This window comes from Mytilus edulis, chromosome 13, assembly GCF_963676685.1.
Source record: "Mytilus edulis chromosome 13, xbMytEdul2.2, whole genome shotgun sequence".
NCBI lineage: Eukaryota > Metazoa > Mollusca > Bivalvia > Mytilida > Mytilidae > Mytilus > Mytilus edulis.
In genome coordinates this window covers 56583120-56610919 of record NC_092356.1, presented here as the reverse complement: position 1 = coordinate 56610919, position 27800 = coordinate 56583120, and the positions used below count along the sequence as shown (strand labels likewise).

General features: G+C 32.2%; 1 protein-coding gene across 2 annotated transcripts; it reads right to left on the bottom strand.

The window, feature by feature from the left end:
* Positions 1-27800, bottom strand: LOC139500918 (uncharacterized). 2 transcript variants are annotated; one of them, XR_011658405.1, is made up of 14 exons: positions 27551-27800; positions 24247-24316; positions 15976-16125; positions 13638-13787; positions 12158-12227; positions 8743-8843; positions 6656-6713; positions 5815-5921; positions 5307-5387; positions 4433-4939; positions 3292-3342; positions 2176-2232; positions 1044-1429; positions 208-903 (listed from the first exon to the last, which is right to left on the bottom strand). XR_011658405.1 is itself a non-coding variant. In XM_071289819.1 (13 exons), exons 1-13 carry the CDS (start codon positions 27599-27601, stop codon positions 1347-1349), a joined length of 1536 nt encoding a protein of 511 aa, XP_071145920.1. In that variant the 5' UTR covers positions 27602-27800; the 3' UTR covers positions 1-1346. The 2 variants fall into 2 exon arrangements, 1 of the variants encoding a protein (XP_071145920.1); XM_071289819.1 differs by having other exon boundaries at positions 1-1429.

Sequence of the window (27800 nt, the reverse complement as noted above, 5' to 3'; positions counted from 1 at the left end):
ACTTGCTGTTTGGTGTTAGCCAAGGCTCCATCTTGAAGACCGTACTTTTGCCTATAATGGTTTAATTTTACAAATTATGACTTAGATGGAGTGTTGTCTCATTGGCACGCATACCACTTCTTCTTATATCTATTTATTGCAGAATTGACGAATATTAATGCTTTAATTCGAGATATGGATAACTTCGTTTCTTTTTTTAAATCAAAATTTTGTATATGTGATGAGTTTATTTTAATCTAACTAAAAAATATAAGCAATGATATTTATGTAATTCAAACAAATAATTATACTATTTACAATCACACATATATTTCAAAAAATTTCATTGTATCGCTAAAGATTAACAACAGATTATTTACTCACTAAAACATATAAACTGTTAATTAACTGTCTTCTCACTTCCAACGATCGATTCCACTGCTGGTGGACGTTTGGTCCCCGAGGGTATCACCAGCCCAGTAGTCAGCACTTCAGTGTTGACATGAATATCAAGTATGTGGTCATTTTATATAAATTCACTGTTTACAAAACTTTGAATATTTCGAAAAAAACTAAGGATTTTCTTAACCCGGGAATGGATTATATTAGGCGTATTTGGCACAATGTTTTGGAATTTTGGATTCTCGATGCTCCTCAATTGTGTACTTGTTATGGTTTATAAATATTTTGATATGAGTCTTATGTAGACAAAAAGCGCGTCTGGCGTACTGAATTATAATCCTGGTACTGAGCATGTTTTCATGTTTCAACACATGGTCCTGTTATGACAATTGGCAGTTTTTTAATTTTGTAAAACCCACCAAACAGTATGCATGCACGAAGTCTGTCAATATCTTTATCATATTGTGATTGGTGATTATTGTTATCTTGTTACGTATTGTAAAAAGTAAAATCACAAAAATACTGAACTCAGAGGTAAATCAATTTGGGAAGTCCAAAATCACATGGCAAAATCAAATAACAAAACACATAAAAAACGAATGGACAAGAACTGTCATATTCCTGACTTGGTAAAGGCATTTTCAAATGTAGTAATAGGTAACTGTTGGTTTATTACACATGCTACAGTTTTTAATTCTGTTTTTTTTTAAATCATCGAAAACAAAATAAGAGAATCTGCAACAAAATAGATATTACAAATGACATTACAAATGACAGCAAGCAACATGAGCGCCAACCCATTCTTATTACAGTAAGGCATAATCAACTAAATTGTAAAAACATGTTTACAAATATTTTCAATCGAATGCTGGACATATCACATGACACTTCTACAAGCGTTGAAGATTATTTTTATTGTTGATAATCGGGCTTTACAATTCCCTTGTTTATAGAATAATTGTTCTTCAGAATCCGTTGTTTCCACTAATGTTGAAAGTATAGGTTTCGATTGAACTTGGTAATTCTTCTGTTGCCAAACTATCAAAGACTGTAATTAATTTATAAGAGAATTGGTAAAAACAAATCAAATACATATCAATTATGTTAGCAAAGCAATCAAACAATCATTTGATAAGCAATTGGTCAAATGAATTGAATTTCGACAAAATGATTTGTATCGGCAATATTTCAAGCAACATTTGTTGCTATTGATGTTCGTCCTTGAAGGGCAAAGGACATTGAATCAGTTGGTTTGTCTTACATTTTAAAAAAAAGATCTCTTTCTAAAATCATTTAGTAGATTCTTGATGAACATGTTTGCAGCATTGCATGACATGCATAACTATAGTGTCCCAGTTCACGATTACAGATTGAAAATTCTCAGCAGTTGCTATATGAACCGACCGGACAAATAATAAACCTGCTGTATCTCAAATTGGTACAAGTATTTTCGACAGAAAATGTTGGATTTAACCGGGTTTTATAATCTTCCTATTGCATTATGGTCTATAAAGTTTTAAATTGTTACTACAGCTGCAAATATATATATAGTATAATTAAGAATTTTAGGTAGAAATACAAACAGAACATCAGGGGGAAAAGAAACAAATCCAACAGACAGGCAACAAAATATACAATTATAAGTTCAAATGTAATATTTTGTACTCCTGTCAAGGCAAAGTGTTCTCTTGAGCCAACAGAAAATAAATACAAAAAAAAACGACACACTTATACAACTATGGCATTCATCAGAAAATATTGTAAAAAATTACAAAAATATGCATGTCGACTTACCAGGGGAGTGCATTGTAATGAAGCTGCCGGACATTGGATCATTATAGTCCTTGGTGTCTAATAATAAAATATAAATGCTTATGAAAAAAAAGTAAAAACACAAAAATACTGAACTCCGAGGAAAATTTCAAAAAGGAAAGTCCCAAATCAAATGGCAAAATCAATAGTTCAAACACATCAAACGAATGAATAACAACTGTCATATTCCTGACTTGGTACAGGCCTTTTCTTATCTAGAAAATGATGGATTGAACCTGGTTTTATAGCTAGCTAAACCTTTTCTCACTTAAGCTTGTATGACAGTCGCATCAAATTCAATTACATTGTCAACGATGTGTGAACAAAACAAACAGACACAATAAGTAAAAATGTCAAAAATAGGGGTACAACAGTCAACATTGTGTCATCATCTTAATCACTATAAAAACAACAAATGTAACGAAGAAGCACAAAAAGGCATACATCAAATTTAACATCCTCATGAAACGATTGATGTCTTTATATTTAAAAATAGGCTTAACAACATTATACTTCACAAGAGTTCGATTTGGTCACTGCATGGTTTTAACTTAAAAGCTTTCCTCTGGTAAGTGTTTTTGCATGTTCATATTAGGGTATAGTATTCAAAAGTATACTATACGCTGACAATTTTTAAATTTCAAGCCTTGTACTTTCGTTTTGCATTCAAATTAAAAAAGGACAAATCAGTGTGACAATCACAATAATCACAATGTCTAAGCCCGAATTTTGATTTTGCTGTTTGATATTTCTGTAGACGATAAATAAGTAGTGTTTTTACGACAACAAAAGACACAACTATAGTAGTATAGAACGCAGCTTAGCGTTTTTGTCCTTCTGTTCAAAATCAATCAGTAATATATGTTTGTTTGATTCTTATAAACATATACATTAGTGTTGAGTGCTCACAACCATGTGTGTTACTCTATATTCCTGATGCACGTGTCTGTCCCAAAGTCAGGAGCCGACAAATCTGTAAGTCTTTTTTGGGCTGGTTACATAGAAATGCTCGTTTCAGATTAGAATTGATTTTTACTATCAACATGTACTTTTGTATACTAATAAAAAGAATAATATTAAAACTATATATAGACTTACAGTTTAAAGTGCTAGACTTGTATCCACTTGAAAAGCTGTTATTAACATATTCTGTTAATTATGAAAATATCATAGTTCAATATACTGAAGAAACAAAAACAATCTGAGCCTAAGCAAAGCTAGTCACGTAGACAAAGGGTATCCTTTAGAACTTATGTTTAAAAATTCAAGATTTTCATTGTCAACATATCAATTTATATGCATGATTCAAATTACAGATATTCTAGATATTACTTATGTGTTTTGTCTGCATGCCTTTTCGAGGTTCTTTGTTACATATTTGTTTTTATAGTGTTAACCAATGCTGAGTGTTGTACCCTTATTTTGACATGTTACATATTATATATGGTTTTTTTAACACATCGTTGACACTATAATGGAATTTGATGCGACTGTCATACAAGTTAGATGTTTAGCTAGCTATAAAACCATGTTTAATCCACCATTTTTTAAATGAGAATATTTGCCTGTACCAAGTCATTATTTTTTTAATTCGTTTGATGTGTTCAAGCTTTTCGTTTTGTCATTGGGTTATAACCTTTCCGTTTTGAATTTTCCAGGAAGGTCAGTATTTTTGTGATTTAACTTTTCTTGGTACGGCAAATAGCATTTTAACATAATACGCAAATATCGCTTGGTGTATGCATTTGTCCAAAGAATGTCAAAGAACAAACACAAAATATGTCATACTCATCATACACCGATTTTCAAACCATCAGTAAGGCTCATTCAAAAAGTTCGAAGGCCTAATTAATAACGAAGTAGAAGAACATACAATTAGAATTAGAAATATTGTATTTAAAATATACTGTGAAATAGTAAGACAGTGTTTGTGTTATATATAATTATGATTATCAATTCGAAGTTTACTATGCTCTAAAAGACTTTAAACAACCTGGAATACCTATTGGTATAAATTAACTCTCTTGTTTATTACTGTTCGTCAGATTAATTTAATCAAGACACGTCAGTAAGAGTTAAATGAAATAAAATATAGTGCAATACCCACGAAAACACATGCACATCATTTGAAAACATTACATTTTTGAAACTAAAAACATATTCAAATTAATAGTCATCCCCCAAAATCAGATTAAGTATTTAAGAATGTATACACATATCACACATAATTCTAGATTACCTTCGGAAGATACTGGTTCATGATATGGCTGCATTCTTGTCTGTTTATATGCAAACCCAAAGTGTTCATTAGCATCTGTGTTCCCTGACTTTATGTCTTTGTTTGATAAAACATTGTTGCAGTTTTCGTCTTTTTTCTCCAAATCAAACATCGGAACCGTCGCCACAGAGTTTTCGTCTTCGGATTCAGTTGGTATTCTTCGAAGAGTACGTCTGTTGCTTAGTGGATTTGTTTTATTTCCTCCTGAAAATACTTGCAGTTTCAAATTGTCAATCTGATCCTCGATTGATCCATCACACCTAACATGGTCCAGATCGTTGAAATGTGAGACTCCAGAAATCAGCTCTGAAGGACTTCCATCAGTAGAATATGATCGCGAATATTTATTATTTATGTAGCTGTCACCAGTCTGATTGTCTATGGTATTTACATGATTGTTTTGCAATATAGAAAGGTGATTATGACGAGCATCTTGTCTTCTGTCATGTGGTTTGTCTTGTTGTGTACCTGTAGTTGAATACAAGCTTTATTTTCTGACAAATATCAAGAAGTTTGTAAGGTGAAATATTGAGGCAAGTATTTCAAATTGGATATGTGAAAGGTTATTTCTCCATGTAAATATATGACATTACTGTTATCTAAGTTAATCTCATTAAATGCTTATAAAATAATATATATGTAATTATTTATTATATCTACATTATTTTATTTGGACTCAGTTACAAATTATAATAAGAGCTGAACAAGATCAATATTTTGTTTTATGTGATAGCACCTGTTCACATTTACTAAGTTTCATTCATATGCAAAAATTAAAAAGATTCAGACGGGATAAAGATAAAAACTTCAAAAGTCGTATTTGCTATGGCTTTACCTTGATTTTCATGCAACAAAGGTAGATGATGATCCTGGAGAGGAATCGGTCTTCCATCCTGTTGTTTGTCGTGTTTTGTACCTGTAGTTAGACAAAATCTGTGTTTTGAAACACATACGAAAACTTGAAGACTTTGAAATGACGAAGCAAGTTTTGTTTCAATAGTGTAAAAAAGTCTGAGAGATTACCTATTTCTGTAAGTTACACCTCCTTGATTTGATAGAGTTAAGTCTTTATATATAATTAGTTTCCTTCGATGTGTTGTGTACACTGTTATGCGTCGTTTTGTCTTTTTTCGATTTTAGCCATGCGTTGTCAGTATTTGTTTAAATAACGTGCTAGAATGTTCAATACATATAGTTCGCATTTCTTTCATGACGGTTTATCTCATAAACAAGTAAAAGAGGCAAAAACAATAAAAGACATTTCAAATTTAGAATTTTTTTTATTAAACATGTGAAACCTAAAATCTTATAATTGCAATTGTTATCTCCATATATATGCTTACCATTTGTAAGACTGATGCTACCAGAAAAGGATATACCATTTTTTCTCTTACATATAGTTATGATGAAAATTGACAAAACTACCAGCGACACTCCAAGTACTGCGATTCTGAAAGTTATGAATTATTGTGTCACTTTTTACAAAAATTATATTCCGAAATATTTCAGCATCAAATTGGTAAGTGTACTACGTCTTTCATTTCTCAACCGATAAACCAGATTCATCGTGGATGCATACTTGTTGAATTGTTTGTTACTGGCTTTTAGCTTGCTTTCAGTATCTGCAAGTACTCTCATATCGGTTACGTTCAATTTGTGTGTTAGTGTTTTGTAACTTGTACTTGTGTTTTGTTGGGATCATATGATTCAAGCCTTTTCGATTGATTATTATAGTTTGATCGTATGTATTGTTGTTACACTATTGTCAGAGGTTAGTACAGGATTGAGTGCCAACACACATGTTGTGGCCCGCAAAAGTCTGTATGTGCTTGTTACAAACATTATAAATGTGATTGACTATTGGGACTAGATGTCAAAAAATGTTTTGTTTGTTTGTTGTTTAATATAGAACTCATGCCCTATATTTTCTCGTTTAAATTATTTTACATTAAATGTATTTTGACCATTGTTGACTGTTGTAAACTGACCTATGGTTGATATTTTCATTGTTTTTTGCTGGATTGTCTCAATAATAACGCATATATCCTTATTTCATACAGTAGTAGTAAGATCATGTAGAAAAAAGCTTAATCATATAATAAAAGGTAATATAAACAATACTTATAACGGGTTATTGATGTTTATTTTTTGTCGCTATTACTATGCAATTGTCAAAATTCTCACATTATAAACATCTTTGAATTGTCCTTCTGTACCGGTTTACTACTTCTTAATTTCGAAACTGAAATGAAACATTTATTTAAACGTAAATGAGATGGAAAAAAATATTTAGTGTTACTTTTTTCAACTTGGCCGTTTTATTTTATTTCAGGTCGTCAACTTTCAAAAGCAGTTATGCTTACTTCCGTTGTCTAAGATATCATCAATATGAATATTATAAGTTGTATTAGATTATCTATTTCATGAAACTCATAAACATATAAAATGATCGATGGCGCGTCATAAGTTTTTCGAGGAAAAAAATAGCATAGATGATTTTCTAGTAAATGTCAACACGACGCGTTTATTCCTTTCTCATCATAATTGCACATGATAGATAGCGTTCGAGAGCAGAAAAAGATATTGTAGCAACAAAAAAAAACAAAAAAAAAACATCAACATGTTAGATATAAAAAAGAAGATGTGGTATGATTGCCAATGAGACAACTGTCCACAAAAGACCAAAATGACACAGACATTAACAACTATAGGTCACCGTACGGCCTTCAACAATGAGCACAGCCCATACCGCATAGTCAGCTATTGAAGGCCCCGATAAAACAATGTAAATAGTTATCAAAGGTACCAGAATTATAATTTAGTACGCCAGACGCGCGTTTCGTCTACACAAGACTCATCAGTGACGCTAATATCAAAATATTTATAAAGCCAAACAAGTAAAAAGTTGAAGAGCATTGAGGATCCAAAATTCCAAAACGATGTGCCAAATACGGCTAAGGTAATCTATGCCTGGGATAAAAAAAAATCCCGAGTTTTTCGTTAAATTCAAAGTTTTGTAAACAGGAAATTTAAAAAAATGACCACATTATTGATACTCATGTCAACACCGAAGTGTTGACTACTGGGCTGGAGATACCCTCGGGGACGAAACGTCCACCAGCAGTGGAATCGACCCCATGGTGTAAATAGTTATCAAATGTAACAGGATTATAATTTAGTTCGGAAGACGCGCGTTTCGTCTACACAAGACTCATCAGTGACGCTCATATCAAAATATTTATGAACAATTCAACGAGAAAACAAACGGCCTTATTTTAAATAAAAAAATGAACGAAAACAAATATGTAACACAAAACAAACGACAACCACTGAATTACAGGCTCCTGACTTGGGACAGGCACATACATAAATAATGTGGCGGGTTTAAACGTGTTAGCGGGATCCCAACCCTCCCCCTAACCTGGGACAGTGGTATAAAAGAGGGACGAAAGATACCAAAGGGACAGTCAAACTTATTAATCTAAAACAAACTGACAACGCCATGGCTAAAAATGAAAAAGACAAACAGACAAACAATAGTACACATGACACACCATAGAAAACTAACGAATAAAAAACACGAACCCCACCAAAAAACTAGGGGTGATCTCAGGTGTTCCGGAAGGTTAAGCAGATCCTGCTCCACATGTGGCAGCCGTCGTGTTGCTTATGGGATAACAAATTCGGTAAATAGTCTAATTCGGTAGGTCACATTCACGAAAGGGAAGGATATTGTAGTTAAGACGTAAGGAACATATCCGATATCATTTGTGGTTATTCCATAACAGTCAACCAACTCATGATGGCGTCCGTAAAATTTACGAAGGGATGATTTCAACTTCACCATTTGGAACTCTTGGTTTAATAGCTTCCTTGTGAGCAGCAACCCTCTATCAGGAAAACTATGATAGGAAATGCAAGCAAGCGAATAACGTATCAATTGGGAGATATATACCCCGAATGCAGGTGCTGCTGGAATGTTGCTACTTAGAAATGGGAAGTTCACAATTGGAAAGCTGAAATCATCTCTTTTGTCGTAAAGATTTGTTTTCAACCGACCCTCATTGTCAATTTCTAGTATAACAGTACAACATAAGAACGAACTATTAAAATCAGTAAAAAAAAGGCTTAACTCATCAGATTGACAAAAATACAAGTGGAAGTGGCCATTGTTTATAACAATGTATAATACAAGTTGTAAAATTTATAAACCCTTGTCAATTATAATTACAAAGGATTTCAAAGTCATGTCTTGTACGTCATGTACTTACCTATATTTGAAGTTTCCGTCGACAGTTGTTGATGTGGTTCCTCATTTATAAAATGTTCAGTTTGTAATGATTGAATATTTTTCTGGGGCATTAAGTCGACACTATAATGCAAATTTAATATATAAGCAAGATATATACGAAAATTGAATATAGATATGACAGTGGCTATTTTGATTATTTTGATTATCTTTCCAACAACACATTGGAAAATAAATTTCTGATTATGATAAATAGACTACGTATTCGTTCATTCTTAAATACACAATAGCTTTTTTAAAATGTAAATGATTTTCTTTGTAAACATAAAAATAAGAAGCTATCAGAAATGATTGCAAATCAAACAACTCTCCACACGAGACCAAATGACACAGACATTAGCAACTAAATTTCGCCGTATGGCCTTGAACAATGAGTACAACCCATATTGAAAAGTCGGCTGTGAAAGACCAAAAAAAAATACATATGTAACACCATTCAAACCGAGAAATCTGACGACCTGATTTATGTACAAAACAATGAAAAACAAGATATGAAGGATATCGAACAGAAGCGAAAACAGACTGAAAAAATATCAATGAAAAAAACCCAGAATAAAGTTATTATAAAGCCAAATCATTTCGGGCATCTCCAATACTAAGTCTGGATGTTGACAAATATGCAACGACTATTTTCATTTGATTTTTTGGACACGTTGTACATGTAAACACTATAATATTGATTTTGAAGCCGGTATAAAAAAGTGTATTTTTCAAAACAGACAAATATTTAAAAAAAAAAGGGACACATTGTGCTTTGTAAAGTATGGATATATTTTGCAAGGATTAAAACTAATACCGTTTAAATGACCTATAGAAACCCCGATACATTGTAAGACTTTAACGTATCTATAAACATGATATAGATATAGGAAGATGGGGTATGAGACACTCCATCCAAGTCACAATTTACAAAAATAAACCATTAAGGTCAAGGTACAGTCTTCAACACGGAACCAATGCTCTTCAACTTCGTACTTTATTTGGCCTTTTTAACTTTTTTGGATTCGAGCGTCACTGATGAGTCTTTAGTAGACGAAACGCGCGTCTGGCGTATATACAAAATTTAGTTCTGGTATCTATGATGAGTTTATTTTCAGCCACTGGGTCGATGCAATTGCTGGTGGAGATTTATTTCCCCGAGGGTATCACAAACCCAGTAGTCAGCACTTTTTGTGCTGACATGAATTGTCATTGATATGTTTATATTTATAAATTTACTGTTTACAAAATTTAGAATTGTTTGAAATACTAAGGCTTTTCTACCTCAGGCATAGATTATCTTAGCTGAATTTGGCAACACTTTTAGGAATTTTGGTCCTCAATGCTCTTCAACTTCGTACGTCATTTGGCCTTTTTAACTTTTTTGGATTCGAGCGTCATTGATGAGTCTTTAGTAGACGAAACGCGCGTCTGGCGTATATACAAAATTTAGTCCTGGTATCTATGATGAGTTTATTTACAACCACTGGGCCGATGCCACTGCTGGTGGAGATTTATTTCCCCGAGGGTATCACAAGCCCAGTAGTCAGTACTTTTTGTGCTGACATGAATTGTCATTGATATGTTTATATTTATAAATTTACTGTTTACAAAATTTAGAATTTTTTTAAATACTAAGGCTTTTCTACCTCAGGCATAGATTACTTTAGCTCAATTTGGCAACACTTTTAGGAATTTTGGTCCTCAATGCTCTTCAACTTCGTACTTTATTTGGCCTTTTTAACTTTTTTGGATTCGAGCGTCACTGATGAGTCTTTAGTACACGAAACGCGCGTCTGGCGTATATACAAAATTTAGTCCTGGTATCTATGATGAGTTTATTTACAACCACTGGGCCGATGCCACTGCTGGTGGAGATTTATTTCCCCGAGGGTATCACAAGCCCAGTAGTCAGTACTTTTTGTGCTGACATGAATTGTCATTGATATGTTTATATTTATAAATTTACTGTTTACAAAACTTAGAATTTTTTGAAATACTAAGGCTTTTCTACCTCAGGCATAGATTACTTTAGCTCAATTTGGCAACACATTTAGGAATTTTGGTCCTCAATGCTCTTCAACTTCGTACGTCATTTGGCCTTTTTAACTTTTTTGGATTCGAGCGTCATTGATGAGTCTTTAGTAGACGAAACGCGCGTCTGGCGTATATACAAAATTTAGTCCTGGTATCTATGATGAGTTTATTTACAACCACTGGGCCGATGCCACTGCTGGTGGAGATTTATTTCCCCGAGGGTATCACAAGCCCAGTAGTCAGTACTTTTTGTGCTGACATGAATTGTCATTGATATGTTTATATTTATAAATTTACTGTTTACAAAATTTAGAATTTTTTTAAATACTAAGGCTTTTCTACCTCAGGCATAGATTACTTTAGCTCAATTTGGCAACACTTTTAGGAATTTTGGTCCTCAATGCTCTTCAACTTCGTACTTTATTTGGCCTTTTTAACTTTTTTGGATTCGAGCGTCACTGATGAGTCTTTAGTACACGAAACGCGCGTCTGGCGTATATACAAAATTTAGTCCTGGTATCTATGATGAGTTTATTTACAACCACTGGGCCGATGCCACTGCTGGTGGAGATTTATTTCCCCGAGGGTATCACAAGCCCAGTAGTCAGTACTTTTTGTGCTGACATGAATTGTCATTGATATGTTTATATTTATAAATTTACTGTTTACAAAACTTAGAATTTTTTGAAATACTAAGGCTTTTCTACCTCAGGCATAGATTACTTTAGCTGAATTTGGCAACACATTTAGGAATTTTGGTCCTCAATGCTCTTCAACGTCGTACTTTATTTGGCCTTTTTAACTTTTTTGGATTCGAACGTCACTGATGAGTCTTTAGTAGACGAAACGCGCGTCTGGCGTATATACAAAATTTAGTCCTGGTATCTATGATGAGTTTATTTACACCGAACAGCAGGCTATATATAAAGGGCGCCAAAAATGACTAGTGTAAAACCATTCAAACGAGAAAACCAACGGTTTAATCTATTTGAAAAACGAGAAACGAGGCACACTTATGAACAACACAAACAAACGACAATGAATTTGTAAAAATATTGAAATACAATTAAGCCCATCTTTAAGATCATTTACAAGACAATAACAATCAAAACCAAGGAGTAAACAAAGACTCACAAAAACCAAAGGATATTTACATCAACAGTTATAAATAATAATTAAGAAACAACACGAACTCCACTAAACCGGGAGTGAAATCAGGTGCTCCGGAAGGGTAAGCATTCATTCTGAACATTTGATTATAATTGCTGTCTGTAACACTGAAGTATATCATATTATTCATTCTCTGAATGATGTGGTAGCACACTGTCTAATTATATGAATGCATGTATTATGCACAATACCTATTTATATGTCTGCATGGTCCGCATCCTGTCACATTTTTAAAGGTACCATTTGGACATGGACTACAAACTAAAATATAAACAAAACACTCGAATTTATTATTTGATTGATTACAAACTATCAGAAATATGTTTTAGTTGTTTTCATATATCGTGTAGAAAAGTTACATCAATACTATTCACTGTTTTCCATTCAAGAATTGACAGTCAATATAAAACCGAAATTGTGCAAACATGTACTTGTAGTTTTTATTTCGAGATTTACCTTCTTTAATAAAAATGAAAAGACTTATAGCCAATTCTAGACATTTATACAGGAAAACAGCTCCTTTTAAATTGACACCAATTTACAAAAGGAACTTTGTTTTTTTATATTACAAAACAAAAAAGAAAACACTTCTGCTTTATGCATTGGGTCATGCAAAATCAAAAATGAAAAACAATTTATATTTATTTTTGAAAGCGAAAAACAAATGGTTGAAAATCCATGGAATAATGTTTAGAAATTGAATAGCTAAGACTATATACAATAAATTAGAACTTACTACGTATTGAGTTTTTCTTATCGAAAAAGTCATTTAAATGAAATTAAGAATGCAAATTAGGAATATGTCAAAGAGACAACAACCCGACCAAAGAGCAAATACCAGACGAAGGCCACCAATAGGGTTTTCAATGCAGCAAGAAAATCCCGTTCGTGGAAGTGGGTCTAAGATGGGCCCTACATAAAATGTGTACTAGTTCAGTGAAAATAGACGTCTCACTAAACTCCAAACATAAATGAAATAAAATTTTAAAAAGATACAAGACTTACAAAGCTAACAGACTTCTGACTTGAGACAGGCGTGACATTGCAGAAGGGTTAAACATGTTTTGGAGATCTCAATCCTACCCGTTATCTTTAGCAAATGTAAAATAAACAAACACACAGTATACACATAGTAAAACTCAGTTTAAAATATGTAATACATTTTTTGTCCGTATCGTGCTTTTAACTGCATAAGTAAAGACTCACAAAATGTAACATATTAGACAAATCATATATAAATAAAAATAGTGGTTTCACTAGAAGGTAAACGGATAAATTAAAATTATAAATATGTTATCATACATCATCGGCTTCAACATACAATAACTATTCTTCACTGGATATTTAACAGTATATAAATGATTAAAAACTTTGAATATCTTCTTAATAAACCATTCTTTTATTTTTAACCATAACTATTAAGACATATAAACAAAAGATGTAACTTTAAGGTGAAAAGCACTAATAAGAGCATTTGTCATTTTACATTTCATTTTATAAAAATAAAATGGTACAACACCTAAATTGGCATAATTATTCATCAATCATTAAACCGCTGATCCATGTTGTATTATACATGATTCAATTTCAATTTTTAATTAACGTTTATGCAGAAAATGTTCTAAAATAACGCCATTTGGTGCTAAAAAGATAATTAAGATGATTACACACCTCCATTTTCATTCATTGTGTGTCCAACTGCACATGGTTTCTTGCTGTCACATAGACAGGGATCTCCAAAGTAACATTTTGTTGTGTCACATCTACACCCGTTCAAACTGCCACAAAAGGCGTCTTTTTCCGTGCGTCTGTATGTTAAATCTGATTTGTATATATAAATAGTAATATTGATAACATAGAAAATACAGAAAGTCTGAAGATACATGGGATAAAACTACTAAAGATTAAAAGTAAAACTAATAGAGGATTTAGCTGTAAAATTTATGTTCACCGATTTGACTGAAATACCTTTATTTGATTTATAACATACAAAAATGTATATCTGGTATAAACGATTTACGTGTATGGGCGAGATAATATGCATCATTATTTCGTGTGTATTTTAGTCTAGACGTCATCTTAGTTACCATCGAAGTGACGTGCGAATACTGCCGACGGTCATATAACTTGATACAAACATAAATAAAGATTTAAATAGACAAATAACTCATGCAATTGAAGTTTTATAGGTCTGTTTGAATTCATATTATAGTTTAAAACGATATCTTAATAGTTTGTATCTGTTAAAGAATGAGTTGTTAGTGAATTGAATCAGCCAATCAAATTGTAAACCATTGTTTCGCTTTTAATTTTGAAATTATATTCCTTTTAATAGATAAACACACCTAATTGATACGTAACTCATCTCTAGCTAAGGTGATCAATTGAAGGAGACATTTATGCGAATTCAATGAGGTCGAATTACTCAATTGCTTGTAAATAATGCATCATCGACGTTTCCTAATTTGACAAAATTGAACCACACTGGATGTTAAAAACGAATTCCAATTTCTGTATTTCACTTTCATTAATGATTGAAAAAAACCCATCTGTTTAATTATATATCTCTCAGCTAATGCCCCTTTAATAAAACAATGCAAAGAAGAAGTTTGTTTATATATACATGCTGCAAAAGGAAACAATTTTTAAAGCAGGACACCTAATATTAGGAAAATTGTAAGTGATATTACATAAATAACCTATGAACAGACCACTGCATCTCCCTTTATTTCTACATTTACATTGTTAAACAATAACAAATATAGGATACATAAGAATATACGCGATCAGTCTAAGTATATCACCACCCGTAATCAAGAGTAAAGAATTACAAGGATCCGGTTTCTGAATTATCCAGAATATGCCCGATAACTGCGATAAAAATGTTCACACATTACAACTCCACACTATGCAGCTGCTGACTTTGTAAGGATTCTATTTGTTTTGGAGAATTTTAAGGGAAAATAACTGTGGCCAAAAAACAATTAAACAAAACGAATGCAAGTTTTTTTTATCATATAGCAAATATGTGTATTTATAAAATATGTGAACTTATGTATCGTCAATTTCAAAACCTATCAAAGGCGAACTATTATTATCAACATTTCTCAATTGAAAACATATTGTAAACATTGATAAATATTCACTTATTTAGGAAAACCACTAACTAATGTCCTGGTTTGGTATAGGTGTGAATTTGTAGATTGAGTAGATGACAACTTTATTTTCTAATTTTTGTTGTTTGGAACGAAATATTATGTGCATAAAACACCGAAATATCGTTTCAGTAAAACAGATAAATAAACTCATATATATATATATTATATATAGATACCAGGATTGAAATTTTATATTTACGCCAGACGCCCGTTTCGTCTACAAAAGACTCATCAGTGATAAAACAATCAGCACAATAAATCACAAACAAACACAAGTGGAAACAGAACAAATACAAGCGATAACGCTTCAGGAAATTAGAAATAAACCTCCACTTGTATTTTTGTCCATCTAATGAGTTAAGCCTTTTTCAACTGATTTTTATAGTTCGTTTTTATGTTGTACTGTTATACCACTGTCCCAGGTAAGGGGAGGGTTGGGATCCAGCTAACATGTTTAACCCCGCCACATTATGTACATGTATGCACCTGTCCAAAGTCAGGAGCCTGTAATTCAGTGGTTGTCGTTAATTTATGTGTTACATATATGTTTTTCGTTCATTTTTTTTATATAAATAAAGCCGTTAGTTTTCTCGTTTGAATTGTTTTTCGTTGTCATTTCGGGGGCTTGTATAGCTGACTATGCGGCATGCATGGGCTTTGCTCATTGTTGTAGGCCGTACGGTGACCTATAGTTGTAAATTTCTCTGTCATTTTGGTCTCTTGTGGACAGTTGTCTCATTTGCAATCATACCACATCTTCTTTTTCATATTAAAAAAAAATGACATTATTCAGTCCTTCATATACAAATAAAATTAGTAGGACTGTTTAACATGTACGAAACAAATCTCACCTCTTGCAAGACATTCGCTTGTTGGGTTAAAACATACAGATTTGTTAACATTCCCGGTAGAAGAGATCAGATCAGGCTGTACCATACCTGACGTACATGGTTTACATAGATCTTGCATGTAATTGTCGGTGCATGGTTGGATCTCATTACCTGTAATACAAGAATTAATGTTCATGTTTCAAACTGATGACGTTAAGTATTCACTTTTTGGTGGATTTACCCCATTATGCATTGCGTTCTCATTAATCGGTCAATTAGAATTCCCCATATTTTGAAAAAAAGTAACAGACGTAGGGTGCACCCTAATGATACAACGAACAAAAACATACAATAGGAACATACTAGTGTTCAGTTTGTCATAAAAATGCAAATGCAAAGGATGAATTGTGTAAGGCTCTTGAATTTACCAAATAATATCCCTTCATTAAACGTTTATGGCTTTTTTTTTGTGCATGCTCAAATATACAATTTCAAAAATATAATTTAAAGCAAATCAAAACAAATATTCGTTACTTTTTCTTTTCATGTACATTATGGTGTATATTCAATGCTTCACAGATTTCTAGACAAAGTCTTAAAAAAAACGAAAAAAAATATACTTATTTTTCAAACCAAAATAATGAAATCAATTTATATATGAAAATATTTCATATCAGTTCCTTCAATTACAAGATAAATTTTAACCCGGAAAGTTGTTTTTTTCATGCTTTTTGTACATGTAAGTTTGTTACCTATTTGAAGATAAGCCTGGTTTTTTTTCATTGTAATATGATTGTAATTAACCACAGGATTGTTTGGCTTAATAATTATATTCAAGTACATATATATGCTCTATTTTAATGATATTCATCAGCAAAAAAATGTAGGACTCGGAGGTGCGATGGGGACTCTGAAGTTTGATTGTCACGCTGAAGTACGATGGTCCACTCCTCAGTACGATGGTCCCTACGCTAAAGTGCGATGGTTTAGCATGACGTTAAAATATTGTGAGGTTTTAATAGATAGATTCGGAGCAGAATGATAGGGTTGTAGATGAAGGGTTCATGCTAAATGAGAAAAGGGAGTGAAAAAAAAGTAACAAACATTTCAAGTCCTGGAAAGTTTGTTGCATTACACTAGGAGGCAATTTATTGGAAACAAAGATCATGAAAGATAAACTTGACCAGCAAATGGGCGAACCAGTTTTTGGAATTATGTCACAACTTTTTGCACTATAAATAAAGTATATTTATCTTTTATATATTAATTTTGATTCATCTTTAAGTACACATGGACAACTTAATAAACACAATGTTTTGTTATATCAAGTTGATATAATGTTTTTGTTATTTTCGAGATAGATTCTAATTTGTAATAAAACCGTCGGTCGACTCATATTTTATTGTGGCTACTGTGATAATTGTCTACATCATGACTGGTTCCTATGTGTACTTTTAAGCAATTTAGAGTCCCCATACTAGTGCGTGCTAATCGGAAAAACTACAGATGGGTGCGGTCCTAACCTTGACAAAAGTTAACTTAGAGTTAACTTGTTGTCTGCTTTCTAAGTTAACTTGAGAATTTTTAAGCAGTCAAGCAAGTTAACTTCGTCGTTGGTGGACCAGACCTACGGTCTGCTTTTTTAGGACTGCTGCAGACCTATCGACAAGTCTGCTCCAGACCAGACCTGTGGACAAGTCTGCTTTTGACCAGTCCTGAGGACAGGTCTGCCCCAGACCAGACCTGTGGACAAGTCTGCTTTTGACCAGTCCTGAGGACAGGTCTGCCTCAGACCAGACCTGTGGACAGGTCTGCTCCTGACCAGACCTGAGGACAGGTCTGCTTTTGACCAGACCTGTGGACAAGTCTGCTATTGACCAGACCTGAGGATAGGTCTGCTTATGACAGATTATCGTTATAAGAGTTTTCATATCAGACTTGAGCTTTCAATAAAATATGTAAACAACATTCGCATTGTTTTTCCACATATATCATTTATTATTTACTCGATAGACTCTACTAGATATTATACAAATGCTCTCTTTTATTTGATATACATGTATTCTTATATAAATAAAAAATGGCTATACGATCACACAGAGGTTTTTTTTTTATTAGAAGGCGGATAGAAAGGTTATCCAACGCATCGGAACAATATTCTTATATCACGGGATATCGGCAACATTGTCTACGTTACTTCGTTCCCCGTTGTTTACCTGTCCCTTCCTAAATTTTACTTTATGCATAAATTTATACTTGCATGGATATTTCAGTGATATTCAACTTGTTTGCATTGGATTTACTATTCTATTTCCCGCAGAATATTCTAACAGAAAATGTACAGTGTCCGTAAGCATACGGTGTGGTAAAACTATCAACAATCTCGTCAAATTCGTCAGATTTATCGAGAGATTTGTCATTACCGATATTTATATGGGACGTCCTAAAATTATACTCAATGCGCACTTTAATGAAATAGTTGCCACTTGACGTTAACTATAAACAAAATCAATCAACCGACATAAAGATACCAAGAAGAGAACCGCGTATACTTTTTTTTATTAAATCATTGTAAATAGTACAAAGGAATTCAGACATGTCAGTGTTGGTACTTTGATGATGTGGAATAATAGTTTTGTTTTACACGTACACCATCATGAACTCCTAAATATGATGTGACTGTTATTATGAATAAAGAGATGAAATTCTGACATTCTCAATTTATTCAGAATATTTTTTGCATTAATAGTTTTCCAATATTATTGATTACGTGTACATTTACGGTCCTACTAAAATGTGAACAGGAGTGCCAGGAGAAGACATTAAGGCGCTCGGTACAATGGTATGCGGGTATATAGATTTGCAAATAAAAGTGCACATATGATCAGTTTTGGTCAAATAGTTTTGTTTTCCAAGTCAGCATGAGGTATTAAAACTACTGAAATTTTGTTACGTATCAATATTTTGAATAAAAGGAGGACACGCTGGTATCCTAAATTGATGCGAACAAAAATTTGTTGTTATTAAATTGCAATATTGCTGTCCATTGTCATGATTATATTATACATTGATTCCTGACATAAAAAATATGGCTGATTAATACTATGCGGGTACGTCATGGTGTATATAGATTTACAAATGAAAGTGCACATATGATCAGTTTTGGTAATGCGGTCAAATAATTTTGTTGTACAAGTCAGCTGGAGGTGTCAAAACTATTGAAATTTTGTTACGTATCAATATTTTGAATAAAATGAGGACATGCTGGTTTCCTAAATTTATGCGAACAAAAATTTGTTGTTATTATATATTGCAATATTGCTGTCCATTTTCATGATTGTATTATACATTGAATCCTGACATAAAAAAATGACTGATTTACTGTCCCGGTATATAGATTTTCAAATTAAAGTGCACATATGGTCAGTTTTGGTGGATGCGGTCAAATAATTTTGTTGTACAAGTCAGCTGGAGGTCTCAAAACTACTGAAATTTTGTTACGTATCAATATTTTGAATAAAATGAGGACATGCTGGTATCCTAAATTTATGCGAACAAAAATTCGTTGTTATTTTATTGCAATATTGCTGTCCATTGTCATGATTGTATTATACATTGAATCCTGACATAAAAAATATGGCTGATTTACTATGTGGGTATATAGATTTACAAATTAAAGTGCATATATGGTCAGTTTTGGTGGATGCGGTCAAATAATTTTGTTGTACAAGTCAACTGGAGGCATCAAAACTACTGAAATTTTGTAACGTATCAGTATTTTAGGTAAAAAGAGGACATGCTGGTATCCTAAATTTATGCGAACCAAAATTTTTTGTTATTATATTGCAATTTTGCTGTCCATTGTCATGATTGTATTATACATTGAATCCTGACATAAAAAATATGGCTGATTTATTATGCGGGTATATAGATTTACAAATTAAAGTTCACATATGGTCAGTTTTGGTGGATGCGGTCAAACAATTTTATTGTACAAGTCAGCTGGAGGTATCAAAACTACTGAAATTTTGTTACGTATCAATATTTTGAATAAAATGAGGACATGCTGGTATCCTAAATTTATGCGAACCAAAATTTGTTGTTATTATATTGCAATTTTGCTGTCCATTGTCATGATTGTATTATACATTGAATCCTGACATAAAAAATATGGCTGATTTATTATGCGGGTATATAGATTTACAAATTAAAGTTCACATATGGTCAGTTTTGGTGGATGCGGTCAAACAATTTTATTGTACAAGTCAGCTGGAGGTATCAAAACTACTGAAATTTTGTTACTTATCAATATTTTGAATAAAATGAGGACATGCTGGTATCCTTTATTTATGCGAACCAAAATTTGTTGTTATTATATTGCAATTTTGCTGTCCATTGTCATGATTGTATAATACATTGAATCCTAACATTAAAAATAAGGCTGATTTACTATGCTGGTATATAGATTTACAATTCAAAGCTCACATATGGTCAGTTTTGGTAATGTGGTCAAATAATTTTGTTGTACAAGTCAGCTGGAGGTATCAAAACTACTGAAATTTTGTTACGGATCAATATTTTGAATAAAATGAGGACATGCTGGTATCCTTTATTTATGCGAACCAAAATTTGTTGTTATTATATTGCAATTTTGCTGTCCATTGTCATGATTGTATTATACATTGAATCCTGACATAAAAAATATGGCTGATTTACTATGCGGGTATATAGATTTACAATTTAAAGTTCACATATGGTCAGTTTTGGTGGATGCGGTCAAACAATTTTGTTGTACAAGTCAGCTGGAGGTATCAAAACCACTGAAATTTTGTTACGTATGAATATTTTGAATAAAATGAGGACATGCTGGTATCCTAAATTTATGCAAACCAAAATTTGTTGTTATTATATTGCAATATTGCTGTCCATTGTCATGATTGTATTATACATTCATTCTGGCATAAAAAATATGGCTGATTAACTATGCGGGTATATAGATTTACAAATTAAAGTGCACATATGGTCAGTTTTGGTGGATACGGTCAAATAATTTTGTTGTACAAGTCAACTGGAGGTATCAAAACTACTGAAATTTTGTTACGTATCAATATTTTGAATAAAATGAGGACATGCTGGTATCCTAAATTTATGCGAACAAAAATTCGTTGTTATTATATTGCAATATTGCTGTCCATTGTCATGATTGTATTATACATTGAATCCTGACATAAAAAATATGGCTGATTTACTATGCGGGTATATAGATTTACAAATTAAAGTGCATATATGGTCAGTTTTGGTGGATGCGGTCAAATAATTTTGTTGTACAAGTCAACTGGAGGCATCAAAACTACTGAAATTTTGTAACGTATCAGTATTTTAGGTAAAAAGAGGACATTCTGGCACCCTTAATTTAGGTGAACAAAAATTCGTTGTTATTATATTGCAATATTGCTGTCCATTGTCATGATTGTATTATACATTGAATCCTGACATAAAAAATAAGGCTGATTTACTATGCGGGTATATAGATTTACAATTCAAAGCTCACATATGGTCAGTTTTGGTAATGTGGTCAAATAATTTTGTTGTACAAGTCAGCTGGAGGTATCAAAACTACTGAAATTTTGTTACGGATCAATATTTTGAATAAAATGAGGACATGCTGGTATCCTAAATTTATGCGAACCAAAATTTTTTGTTATTATATTGCAATTTTGCTGTCCATTGTCATGATTGTATTATACATTGAATCCTGACATAAAAAATATGGCTAATTTACTATGCCATGTATGCGGGTATATAGATTTACAAATTAAAGTGCACATATGGTCAGTTTTGGTGAATGCGGTCAAACAATTTTGCTGTACAAGTCAGCTGGAGGTATCAAAACTACTGAAATTTTGTTACGTATCAATATTTTGAATAAAATGAGGACATGCTGGTATCCTAAATTTATGCAAACAAAAATTTGTTGTTATTATATTGCAACTTTGCTGTCCATTGTCATGATTGTATTATACATTGATTCTGGCATAAAAAATATGGCTGATTAACTATGCTGGTATATAGATTTACAAATTAAAGTGCATATATGGTCAGTTTTTGTGGATGCGGTCAAATAATTTTGTTGTACAAGTCAACTGGAGGCATCAAAACTACTAAAATTTTGTAACGTATCAGTATTTTAAGTCAAAAGAGTACTTGCTGGCACCCTTAATTTAGGCGAACAAAAATTTTTTGTTATTATATTGCAATATTTCTGTCCATTGTCATGATTGTATTATACATTGAATCCCAACATTAAAAATAAGGCTGATTTACTATGCTGGTATATAGATTTACAATTTAAAGTTCACATATGGTCAGTTTTGGTAATGCGGTCAAATAATTTTGTTGTACAAGTCAGCTGGAGGTATCAAAACTACTGAAATTTTGTTACGTATCAATATTTTGAATAACATGAGGACATGCTGGTATCCTAAATTTATGCGAACCAAAATTTTTTGTTATTATATTGCAATTTTGCTGTCCATTGTCATGATTGTATTATACATTAAATCCTGACATAAAAAATATGGCTGTTTTAATATGCAGATATATATATTTACAAATTAAAGTGCAAATATGGTCAGTTTTGGTGGATGCGGTCAAATAATTTTGTTGTACAAGTCAACTGGAGGCATCAAAACTACTGAAATTTTGTTACGTATCAGTATTTTTGAGTAAAAAGAGGACATGCTGGCACCCTGCATAGTTAAAGGTATAACTAACAAGGACGTATACACCTAACATCAAATATACTTCTTTTCAAAAATATACATAATATGATTGAATTTGATCTCGGAATATATGTATATTCAGTGCCTGTTATCATTGTAACCGAGATCGTTTTTATAATAGATAGATTGTCAGATCACAGATAAATTTGTGTTACGTTCTGTGCGTACTTATTTTCAAATATTTGTATTTAATCCTGTTCATAAAACGGAAGTATTAATTTTCAAATTACTTTATTTTCGATGTTTATACTACGAAACAAAGATATTATTTTTTTTTTAAATCAACGAAGAGCAGTCCTGGTTACAAGTTAACTTAGTGTTGAGCAGACCAGTCAAAAGTTAACTTGGGAACAGGTCTGGTTTTGATCGGATTTGTCCAAGCAAAAGTTAACTTTGTGGCAGGACCGGTTTCCAAGTTAACTTATGTTAACTTTATGACAGGACTGGTTCCGAAGTTAACTTATGTTAACTTATGACAGGACTGGTTCGAAGTTAACTTATATCAATAGCGGACCTGTTTCCAAGTTAACTTTTTGGCAGACATAAAAACAGTCCTAGGACCAAGTCCGCTTTTCAAGTTAACTAGATTTTGGTCCTAGGACTGGTCAGAGCAGTCCTATATTCGGTCACAGGTTAACTTTGACCAGTCCAAATGACTGGTTATCAAGTTAACTTGCTGTACAGGTTAGGATTGCACCCATCTGTATTTGAAATTAGATTAAAAAACATTAAAAAAATTCATTCGACCTGAAAAGAAGTTAAAGATTTACCAAATACGAGGATGACAAACTACGGTTGTCAAATCTAAGGGCACGACTGACAAAAAATAAATTTTGAATCCAAGATTTTTCAAGTACCTGCATTGTGTTATTTCTTAATATAGTTATTTTACATAAATGCATAGAAAAACTATACAAAAAATGTTAGCGTATTGCGAAAAACAAATTCTGACCGAGACAAATACAATTACCCCCTTTTAGAATTTAAACGGTTGCTCCTTTTATGATACTGTTTCATATCGTGTCTATTTTGCTTGTATAATCAATGTCACAGACAGACCATCGCACGTCAGCGTAACCACCATGATCGCATTTCAGCGTAGCTATCAACAAAGCTAACGTCACAATGCCACCATCGCACTTTAGCGTGTAAACCATCGCCCTTTAGCAAGGAATATCGCACTTTAGCGAGGATCATCGCACTTCAGCGTGACCGTCGCTGTTAGGAGTACCATCGCAGTTCCGAGTACTTCATATTCATTATATATAATATGCACAATATCTAATTGTTTTTTTTTAATAGTATTGCTTGTACAGTCCCTCATAAATCTTTTAAGATTGGCACATACAATGTGAATTTAAGGTTTGTTATTATACACCTATGTTTTATGTACCTGTACGTGATGAGACTTTAATAAAATATTGAATCTGAATCTGAATCTTCAAATTAAAAACCTGATTCATTTTGGATTACAATTTGTGAAGTTCTAAACCAATTTTAAATAGTTTACCTGGTTCACAATTAAGATATGGGATACAAAATCTGCTTAAAGTAGGGTAGTATACATAACTGCTCATAACCTGAAATTAAAAATTTAAGAAAGCAATCATATATTATATAATGGTATTAGCAGTTGTCGACGCATACCAACGCTTTTTTTCGAAAACGATTAAGCATACAGTGATGAAACAACAAAATCAATAACGTATCAGGAATATTTTCATAAGAAACTTTATAATCATTTTTTTTTAACTGAATAATGACTTCCATGAAGACGATACAAAACATAGATAAATTTAAATAGGCAAATATTGGAAATCTACAAGGTTGTCTTTAACGTGCAAGAGATATGGCTCTCTCTTTAACACGGGTCAGCCATTTATCGTCCCCTTCCGACGGACTATCATCGTTTCCTCAAGACCATACTCGCAAATGGTGTCAAGGGAGCGCCGAAAATTCCAGACGGGAATCGAACCAGGAACCTTTGTGTTAGTAGTCCGATGCAATAACCACTACACCACGGCGTTCTTTAGATGCTAGTTAGATAACATCACATTCAAAGTAAAAAGTAAAATCACAAAAATAATGAACTCAGAAAAAAATCATATCGGGAAGTCCTTAATCACAAGGCAAAATCAAACGACAAAACACAGCAAAAACGAATAATAGAATGGACAACAACTGTCATATTCCTGACTTGGTACAGGCATTTCCAAATGTAGAAAATGGTGGATTTAACGTTGTTTTATAGCGCTAAAAATCTAACTTTGTACGAAAGCCTCATCAAATTCCGTTATATTTACAATGATGCGTGATCTAAACAGATAAATCTGAGTAAATTTGTTGAAGATCAATTGGTGGCCTTCGCCTAAACTTTGGTCGGTTTGCTGTCTCTTTGAAACGTTTTCCATTACCATTCTCATTTTTGTCGTCAAACTGCATGAATGTTAATAATTTGATTTATGTCAGAACCTGGACTTTGCATTAAATTAGCGGTAGCAAGATGGATATTGTGAATACAAACTAATATTTAACGAGGAAACCCATTTACATGTACCTTGACCGTGTCTTCTAAGAGACATATATATGTAAACATGAAGCAGGCGAAGACTTTATATATATCCTTAGATCGGTCAAAGGGTTAATACTTGTTTTAAAATAGAATCAAATACTTGTCACTGGACATTAATTTCAATCAATAAATCTATCAACAAATTATATTTTTTTTTATATGTTGCAATTTTCCTTTTTCATATTTGCCTTAACTCCGTAATAATTTTCAGAATCCCTACATGTATGCTGAAACTTTATTATTACTGATGTTTCCGATGGACAAGCTTTCAATTTTCATGACTTAAGAAAAAATTGATGCAAAGTATAATTTATTGTAGTTTCAACATGGGTAGGCATTATATTCCAAATTATTTGTGTCCAAGTGATAGCGAGGGCTAAAATAACACGAATACAATGACTACCCATGTTAAAACTATAATGAAGTATAGCTTGCATCAATTGTGTCGATTCTAATTAGGACAATTTAGGTGATTTCTATGTCCGATGTATATAAGTGTAGAACATTAAAATTTTCTAAAGGCTCTTCCAGGAACCTCCCTTTTTTGTTTGTAAACAAGCAAACGACTGGCACTATGATTTTTCAGAGGGAGGAGCCAGCCAGCATGGCCGGTTGTCGTACCTAGGTCAAATATGTCAATTTCTAATAGCAAACATTACAGTCATAATAAATGAATTAGTTACAAAATGTGTATCATTTAAGAGTTTGGAAGTGTTTTAAGTTAATGAAATATATTAAATGCACGCCAATTCAATAAAAAATATTTTTCTGCAGTATGTGCAAATAAATTTTATTGGATTAAGAGCATGGGTTTATTCCCAAAGCCAAAGAAGCACGTCATATTAGAATTTTTAGTATAACTCGTTTTTTCCTACACAGTTGATAAAAGTTTCAATTACGGTAGATTATGGTAAAAACGTTAACGTAGGTGTTATCTATTTTTTGATTGGACAAACATAATATTGTTGATATTTGGACATACGTTTCTTAAATATTTCGTATCATACAGCAGGTGATAGATTTATGTAGATATATCTTGAATAACAAATGTATCTTACAATGTTGCAATTAATGTGTTCTTGATAAATAACGGTTTATTTATTATAACAAGAAGAGAAAATATTTATTAATTAAAAAAATCATATTTTATTACCGTGGGAATCCCTGTTTTTCCCAGGTTTTAAGCAAACATAAAAAAAATCAAATCATTCAAAACGATATGCAAACGATACTTAAAAAAAATATATATTTTAGATGAAAACTTTCAGTTATATATAATAAAAAGTATTGACATTTAAATTTTCACCTATGCGAAAAAATTTCCAAGCTTTCAGGTTTTCAAGTCATTGCAATCATTAATCATTTATGTCTTTGAAACCCGTCTGTAAATCTTAGTTAAATAAAAGGTTGAGTATACCTATTATGATGTGCAATAGCGAAAATACTATAAAGTTAACGTTTACTTAGTTGACCTTTTTAAGGAACATTTCAGTTTCTATCTTCATCTTCCCCGTGACAATTGGTACAGAAGTGCAGTCAGACTTTGACAGACAAACATTTGAATCGATAAATGAATAAAAAAAAAGCTGCAAGATATAATCGTTGGAAAAAGAGTCGAAATAAACATAGCAAATGTAATTACCTGTCAAAATTTATGTAATTAGAGATAATCGGTTTTTTTTTGGGGTGTTTATCCATTATATGAACCGGAAGTGTTTGGGTTTTTTTATTGTTTAAACTTCTATTTTTGTATAGTTATTGTTGAAAATATCTTCCCTGTTCTAAAATATTTCTTATTTTAATCATGTTTTGTGTTAGATTTAAATATTTATTTAATTTGAACTTTTCAGGTACTCGAGAAAATACTCTATGTACCTTAACGGTATATATTTATATTTGTGAGTGACAAGTGCGTATTTTCAGGATTCAGAAACATTTTATGTCACATTGATTGCATCCTGATATGATAAAAATCAGATACAATACATATTTGAAAACTGCTCCCATCTGAAGGCAAAAATTATTTTAAAAGATTGTAAATTTTTTGTTTATACTTTTTTGTGGTCAAAATCTGTTCACCTTTATCACGATCTTATAACGAACAAATTATAAAACAGTTGAGAAAGCATAAAAAATTTTAAGTAATAATGACGATGTTGGCCTTATGGTAGAACCGTATAGCACCTTTGGAATTGTTTTAATATCACGATCATTTTATTTCGTATATATATAGCATACATACCATTTGAGTCAAACTGGCGATGAACGGAAAATACAATATAAAAGTCTTCATTGCTACGATGAAAACACGTATAACTCAGGCACCTATCATAAAAAATGTAATTACATATTAACTGGTATTAAAACCTCCAATATATCTTGGTAAAATTTTCATTACAGCAGAAATATTTCATTTTTCACTGTACGAAATGAACGTCATAGTATCGGTAATATCCAATACATCCAATTTAAAATTAGAATGGGTGTCTTCA

Excerpts from the sequence above, each read along its gene's own strand:
- LOC139500918 (XM_071289819.1), bottom strand. The coding sequence starts at position 27,601 with ATGAAGACTTTTATATTGTATTTTCCGTTCATCGCCAGTTTGACTCAA. Across the intron at positions 12,228-13,637 it reads CACAATGAATGAAAATGGAG|TTTGTAGTCCATGTCCAAAT; the intron begins GTGTGTAATCAT and ends TTTATATTTTAG. Across the intron at positions 6,714-8,742 it reads GACGGAAACTTCAAATATAG|TTTCGAAATTAAGAAGTAGT; the intron begins GTAAGTACATGA and ends GTTTCATTTCAG.